Here is an 8094-nt window from a genome sequence, read left to right as displayed (position 1 = left end):
ATTATAACTGAAACCATCAATAATTTTCTATAAATATTTTATTATTTTCCATTCAATATATTTATTATTTTCAATACAAATAGGTACTTTTACTACTACTACTATTTAATTGTGGAAACTTTTATTGGTCAGTGATTTATATTTTAAGTTTTATTTTTTAAGTATATTATTAAGTTGTACTGTTTGTATCCCGAATAAAACACGCGTCTCAATATAAGGCGATAAGAATGACTTATCGGGTACAAGATGTAATATTTCTATATTCTTTATTGTAAGGCAATACAAACAGTTCTGAATTATTAAGTTCCCTATCGTTTAATGTACCACAATATAGAACACGTCATACGAAACTCCAGGTTGCACCACGTACCAAAACGAACTATTATAAAAACTCGATTTTTTGCAGGATTCAAAATAATTACAATAATTAATATGATATTCTAGATATCTTCATGTTAGAAAAGGATAAATTGAAGCGTGAAATTATTCAATTACACCAGTCTAAAGCAGTGCCATACTCATTTGTTTAAAATATATACAACAATATGTTATCTACTAACCACACACATACGCTTTCACACCCACACACAAACATACACACAGTAAATAAGAAACACAAGAGGCAGTTGTTCTGTAATATATCTTGTTGTAAAACTATTGTAAAATAATATTGTCAATATGAGTAATGTATAATGGCCTTAAGAATTATGTTATATATTATTGTTTATTAACGTTTACTGTAACGCTATTGATTACCAATAAATAAATAAATATTGGGACAGCTTCAGATTATTGACAGCTAATTACTGACAGTAGAAGGTAGTAATTTATCTCTATCTTTAGATAGTATATTGGGAACGGCCGTAAGTCCATATCTCACTACGGACCTACGAATTAAATTATGTGAATCTTTGATTCTTTCAAAATTAAATTATGTCGATAATGTTTTTGGTTCATGTCTATTAGCTCACTTTAAAAAGTTAATTCAACACATTCAAAACGCCTGCGTCCGATTTTGTTTTCCTATTCCTAAATATGCGCACATTTCACCGTACATAAACAACAACAATATTTTGAATATGTCCTCCCGCAGATATCTTCATTTTGCAATCCTCTTGTTTAGTATAATTAAAAATAAACAGCCATCATATTTGTATGAGCAACTTGAGTTTTCCAATCGTCATATTAGATTTGCTGTACGATTAATCTTTTCAAGGACTGCTTTTCGTGGTAGCCTCAGCTACGCTCGCGCTGCCACGAAATGTTGGAACGATTTGCCTTAGAAATTGTAAAGCTATATATTTATTCAAAAAAATATTAAAACAACAACTTTTAAAAACTCTAAATCCTAAACAGAGTTCGGATCTTAATTTTGATTTTAAGTTATTTTAAAGATATATATATATATATATATATATATGTAGGTACAAGTAATAGATTAGCACAACAAACAAACAAATAACAATATATATATATATATATATGTATAGAATATGTCTGTAATTGTATAGAATCTATAAAGATATGTGTTTTCGGGTTAGTAGCACCACACAATTCTCGGGTACTCTAGAAAACCAGCGCTGTAATATGTGAAAGCATTAAGCTGAGGAGAAACCCTTTTTCAGTTTTTGTTATTTTTATTTTGTAAAACATAATGTTATGTAAAACTGAAAATAAAATTTTATTCTATTCTATTCTTTGTACTTTGGCTGTTAGTGCATTGTTACCACCCGCTATCAACAGTATAGTTTCCAAAATATTACTACAATACCCTATAGAAGGGGGAGACTTACGAGTCACCTGATGTCTTAACATGGCTTACCATCACCGCCGCCCACATTCTCTTGCAACACCATAGGAATTACAAAATTGTTGCCACCGTTAAAGAAAGGTAAACTGGTTTTTTTGAAGGTACCCATGTCATATCGTCCTTGAAAAACCGCACAAGGAAGCTCATTCCACAGCTTGGTTGTATGTGAAAAAAGTTCCTTGAAAATTGCACTGTAGAGGAACACTACACATCTAGATTGTGGGGATGATATCTTACTTTGTGACGTGTCGCACAGGAATCGGGTCATTTAGCTTTTCGTAACACTCCCCGTGATACTTTCGAGGCATTAAGGAGAGTGTTTGCAAAGAGCGGTGATGCGACAAATGGTTTTTTGTGGGCTTAAATTGAGAAAGGACATTCTCAAGAGAGGACTTCTCGACAGCACACACAACTTTCTTCCGGCACTGGTTGACGGTTTCCAGAGAGAGACCTGCATGGCCCGTATATGCGGCATCACCACTACTGTCGTCTGCATATTAATATATGTTGGAGGTGTCCAACTGTGTCTCCATCTGATTTACCAGTGGGAGGCTCCTTTGCACAGGATGCCGGCTAGTTTATGGGTATCACAACGGCGCCTATTTCTACCGTGAAGCAGTAATGTTTAAGCATTACTGTGTTTCGGTCTGAATGGCGCCGTATCTAGTGAAATGACTGGCCAAATGAGACTTAACGACTTGTCTCAATGTGACGAGCGAAGTTGTAGTGCTGCTCAGAATTTTTGGGTTTTTCAAGAATCCCGAGTGGCACTGCAATGTAATGGGCAAGGTGTATCAATTTCCATCCTGAACATCCTGCTAAACGAGCAGGACGTCTCTTATTTTCAAAAAAAATTCTCATTTACGTAAAACTGAGTTTTATTAAACTTGAAGTGAGATTGGTGAATACGGGCCTTTGTCGCTTTTTCACCGACGATAGGACAAGAGCTCAGAATAAAAGCACAATTACCTCGTAAATGAAATTTATTAGAGTCACCAGTACACAATATACAACAATGTCTAAATTATTAACTTGAAGTTATAATTATTTACATCATTTTTCAATTGCTACCAAATAAATATGCTTTGTGAAGAAGCTCGCATATGATTAACAAGTCATGATATTATAATTAACAATCCTATCTAATAAACAGCTAAATCTATTAGGCGACGCTTTTAAAGCGGTATACTTGTGGGCATTGCAAATTAAATAATGCTTAAGGATATAAAAAAATAACCGATTTCAATAATTCATAATTATTATAGTTAATTCAGAATAAGGATAAAAAACAAACTTTATTGAAGTAGGCGTTACGTTGCGGAAATCCATAATTATCCAAATGTTTTGAGTTTTTTTTAGTGTTAATTCCGCCAATATTAGTCTTTAAATAATTCGACACGTGTTTCGCCTCTACACGAGGCATCGTCAGGACATGTTGACTCGCCAAAATCTGGCACGAGACTGATAAGGATCTAACACAAAAGCAAAACTCAAAACATTCGGATAAACATAAACTTATAAAATTTACTCACTGCACATCTCGCAGATACTATTAGGTAGAAAAGGAAAGCGAATCTATTGTTTCTATAACCGATTTTGAATGACAAGTCGCAAACAGTCAGCCACTCAATTAGTTTCTTAGTATTTTAAATATTAAACTAGCTAACGCATACAATGACAAATCAAAATTGTCATTATCGGGCTGTCAGATCGTTTGAAGCTTAAACTCAATAAATCTAAATCTTTAGACTCTAATAGTCTGTATGTAAAAATAATATTGCTCCAACCACAAGATTGGTTAAATTGACATTTACAATTTGACAATTTATAATTAGACATGAGACGAGACATGACTCTCATGAGACGAGAGCTTGATAATTGAGAGTGAGTATTATTTCAAAACCGTAAAACACGAGCGTATCAAAGAAATTAATATAAAACCTTAAGAATAAATGGCTTGAAACCAGATTAGCTCACTATAATTCTTACAATAACACACATCGTCTAAATCCTATACATTAACTTAACGTAATTAAAACAACCAACTAATTGTAAACATAATATCTCCCTTCGCCAATTCCAACGGTTTTAAAAAATCCAATTATATTCTTCTGTAACAGCAGAAAAGTGAAAAGTAGTATTTTTTTTTAATAATTACAGTAACGTCATAGATCTAGAAATATCTAAAGCTTATTGTCTTTTTTATAGTTTTCATCTAAATATAAAATTAATTACAGAAATTATAGAATTACAAATTTATGTACTCATAGACAGATAAGAGAAACATTCAGTCAATTTAATTCTGGACGTAAGTTTTACTTTTAATATAGTAAGTAAGCCATAAGAATAAACTGTATTGAAAACCTCAAATATAGAAAAAAACTTCATCATAAGACTTCAATCTATCTTTCGAAACCTTGTTACTAGTAACTAAAATACCTTTAAATTGATTAATAATTGCATTATAACCTGTAAATTTAAATCTGAATCGACATATCTACGAAAAGATATTCAAAACATATTAATTAACACAGTGGGTATGCTTATAACTTATTAACTATGCTACGACACAACATAATAATTAAAATATTTATGTTTCATAATTCTATCAAAACATATCTTTATACATAATATACATATAACATACACTCACAAACATTTAAAGTAATATATATTATTATATCGAAAGAAATTAAAATAAGTTAGCAGAAGTTAAAATATTAATTTTTTAAATTCACTCAACAAATTAATAACACGATTATAAATCAGCATTATTAATATTATATTTTTTTTATTCCAATGATAACTTTTTTTTAATAAGGATTAACTAATAATACAATACACAGTTATATAATACCATACAATGAAATCATACTGTTATACAAAAAATAATACTAATATGGTCTAATGTAAGCAACAATATGATGTGCAATAAATAAAAGAAAAATTTAAATATACAGAAAGTTTGACTGAATTTAAGGACGCGATTTCTTTATTTGTTTTGCACTGTATATCAGTTTATATGTAGAACTGGTAAGACACTAAAGATAATAAAGTAATATCAGTCCAAGTATGTAGTAAAATTAGATTCTTAATTTATGAACGAATTTACCCTATAAATAAATTAAGTGTGAATACATCAGCGCACTGCGCAACTCGACCGACGGTCAGCGCTGACATCGGTCAAGCGTAGCTATAACAACATAAACATAATAATTATGAACGCATACAGTCTAGCGCTGATGAATCGCTACGCACGTAAAGCTACGGCGCGCTAACGAGAATCGTCGGTCGAACTCATCGGTCCGGCGTACGTTGGTCTGCTGACGCGCTATGGCGATATATAAGTGACAACCAAGCGTACGCCCACGCGTAATATTGTAATTAAAAATCATAAATAAAATTTCGAGTTCTCGCAATTTCCAAAAAGAATTTGGACAAAATTCTCCTTCAATCAGGCGCTCTATAATAATTGTGTAAACATGATATCTTCTCCTTTTTTTACTCCGTAATCGTTCGCGTAAGTAGTATGCACATAATAAATAGGTTAGAAATGGATTCATTTTTCGTTGCGATTGTTCACGTTCATAAAAGTTTCCTGCAGCTGAGCACTAAACACACCATAGTCTGCGCGTACGGGTACGCGCTACGCTCGACCGACGTCAACGCTCATCGTCCGTCGGCGAATCATTAATCCAGCCGTAATAAGTGCGTTCCCGCTGTGACCGATAGGGTTATGTTAACTAAGTAGTCAATTAAAATGACGTCATCGAGTATTGTTAGTGCCTCACCAGACGTACGCTGTATAGTAAATAAATTAAAATGTATTTAATCATTAACATCAATAAACCCATCCTATAAAAGAAAATTATTAATATTTACTTAGTGGGCGAGGACTAGATAATGGACGATCTTATTAATATATCAAGTATCAATAAGTAAGTAGCTTAAAGAATATAATATAATATACTATTAAGAGGACACATTAATTGAGGCCTTTTTCCGAGACAATATTCAGTGCTATAAAGACAACTTCAGATCCGAAAAATCGTTAAACCCAAAATTTATTTCGAGCAACTTTCCTCCTCCAAAATTTTACCTATCCTAGCGAAATTTCTGAAACTGAATGGGAAGAAATCATTGTGTCAGATTGATTATTTCGCTTATTGTTATCGGATTTATATATTACTAAACCGTTGCAGTTTTTGAAATTCTCTTACAAAAACAAAAATACTAGATAAAGCAAAACAGAGAGATCTCCTGAAGATGCCCGTGTCGAATTGGTGAAATACAAAACTTAGCGGAATTAACACCTAAGAAAAACATAACAACATTTGGATAACGTAGATAATGATGATATTGAAAATAATTTTGATATAGGGTTATTTAACAAGTAGAAAAGATTCGACAATCCTTATATTAAAAAATGACAACTAATGTTTCCTCTTATAACTGAATATTTCAAAAATCTCATCCAACGATTGAACATAACTAACTGTTAAAAGCACACACATTAATTTTTCGCATTCCACAGTGAATAATTTTATAGCGAATAATGGAACTATTCACTAAGGTTTGACAATCATAAGTTTATTGATTAATCAAGGGGTATATAAAAGAGAGAATGATTAAAAGGATGAAAGAGCCTGTAAGTTTGCAGGCTAGGTCGGTTGTTGGGTCTGGAGACACCTCGAGCCAGTCGGAGTAGCCAGCTGCATTGCGCGTGCGCACCCTGACATGGTATGTTGTACTGTTCGCCAGAGGACTGATGGTGAATAAGGAGCCTGGAGAAAATATTGAAACTAATAAATCAAGATCAACTGTCAAAGTATATAGAAAATTTTTTTGTATAAACTATTTTATGTCTAGAAGACTTGTATCCACTAGACATAATTTTCATGGATGAAACAAATAAAATATATTAGTATGAATGTTTGCAACCGGTCGTTTTTCTTAGTGGTTAAATTGTTGCGGCTGTCAAAAAGACCCGCTGCAGGACAAAGGCCTCCCCCAAAGATCGCCATGACGATCGGTCCTGCGCTGCCCTCATCCAACCTATTCTGGCGATCTTGACCAGATCGTCGGTCCATCTTGTGGCCGGCCTACCAACACTACGTCTTTACAAATCCTATATCACACATAAATTTTGCGTCACAAATATTAATTGTAAATTGCAATGAAACATAAAAAAATATATTTACTATTGGATTGATTCAAGTTGACAAGAAATTCTGTGGCGGCATCCCAATCAGGCAGAAATCCTTCCTGAACTGGTACCACCTCGAATGAATAACCTGAAAAAAATTCAATTATTTTAAATTTAACTGGTTAAATCTGTGAGATTTCAAAATCATTGTTATCATATAGAAATATATCAATAATATCTTCGGACTTGTACTTGAAAATGTCAGGAATTTTGGAACTTTTACTAAATGGGACAAGAAGAATGAAATTACGGAAAAGTTATTTATTTTTCATTCTTATTACTGTTAGATTAGCTGTAATGCAATATTCAGTCTGTTCATTCAGTTGTTTTAGCTGAAGGTATTTGTCTTTCAACAAAAAATCTGATTTATAAATTGTATATTACAAATACTGACATTTAACATTCCACTTTACCAAGCTGTGTAGTTTGCTATGCTTCCTTATAAATAGTATTTATTACAAAACGTTAGATATACTATTGCCTGTCTTCTTCCATTAGATTAAACTCATTTGGTAATAATGCCTAGTAATCATTATTCTAATGTATCTCCGTCAAGAATATAAACAAACTTTATTTATTTTGAAATATATTTCAGATTTGATTGACGCTGCCACGTTTTGTTTTAGGCCGATGATGATGTTTACGTAGTAAATTACAAAGTGAGCTCTCTAAGTTTGTCTCAATTAACTTATTTTAATTTAATAATATTATGTTTCTATCAAACAATTTAATATGAACCTCACAACTTTTCATTTGAAGCCCAGTGCAGAGTACAATCACCGCAGATTTACTACACAAACAAAGAGATTGAAAAAGCAGCCCTATTGGAAATCATACTCGAGTCTGACTTAATAGGAGAACAACAATTACCATACTCCCCTATTAATTACTTAAGAGGCTCTAAGTGGTAAATTCACCACATTTATATGTTATTCTAGCTGGCCCGGCAAACGTTTATTTGCCATATAAATTATTTTTAGTTTTAGATCGTTTTTTGGATATTTTATTTATATTGCTACATTACTTTATTTTCTAAAATAAACGTAGTCTAAGTTACTCTTTATCACATCAGCTACCT

At 32.3% G+C, this 8094-nt stretch overlaps 1 protein-coding gene across 1 annotated transcript in view; it reads right to left on the bottom strand.

Annotated features, from left to right (window-relative positions):
- Positions 1 to 2775: 2775 nt before the first annotated feature.
- LOC126965416 (neural cell adhesion molecule 2-like) overlaps positions 2776 to 8094 on the bottom strand; it is a 183354-nt gene continuing 178035 nt past the window's right edge. Inside the window, exons 10-11 of the mRNA XM_050809019.1 lie at positions 7012 to 7104; positions 2776 to 6594 (exon numbers count right to left, since the gene is read on the bottom strand). Coding sequence (XP_050664976.1) covers positions 6401 to 6594; positions 7012 to 7104 — 287 coding nt within the window. The 3' untranslated portion in view covers positions 2776 to 6400. The remainder of the gene's footprint in view (positions 6595 to 7011; positions 7105 to 8094) is intronic.

The sequence above is a fragment of the Leptidea sinapis genome, chromosome 7, assembly GCF_905404315.1.
Source record: "Leptidea sinapis chromosome 7, ilLepSina1.1, whole genome shotgun sequence".
Classification (NCBI taxonomy): Eukaryota; Metazoa; Arthropoda; class Insecta; order Lepidoptera; family Pieridae; genus Leptidea; species Leptidea sinapis.
Note: the sequence above shows the minus strand (reverse complement) of the source record. Positions and strands in the feature narration are given on the sequence as shown.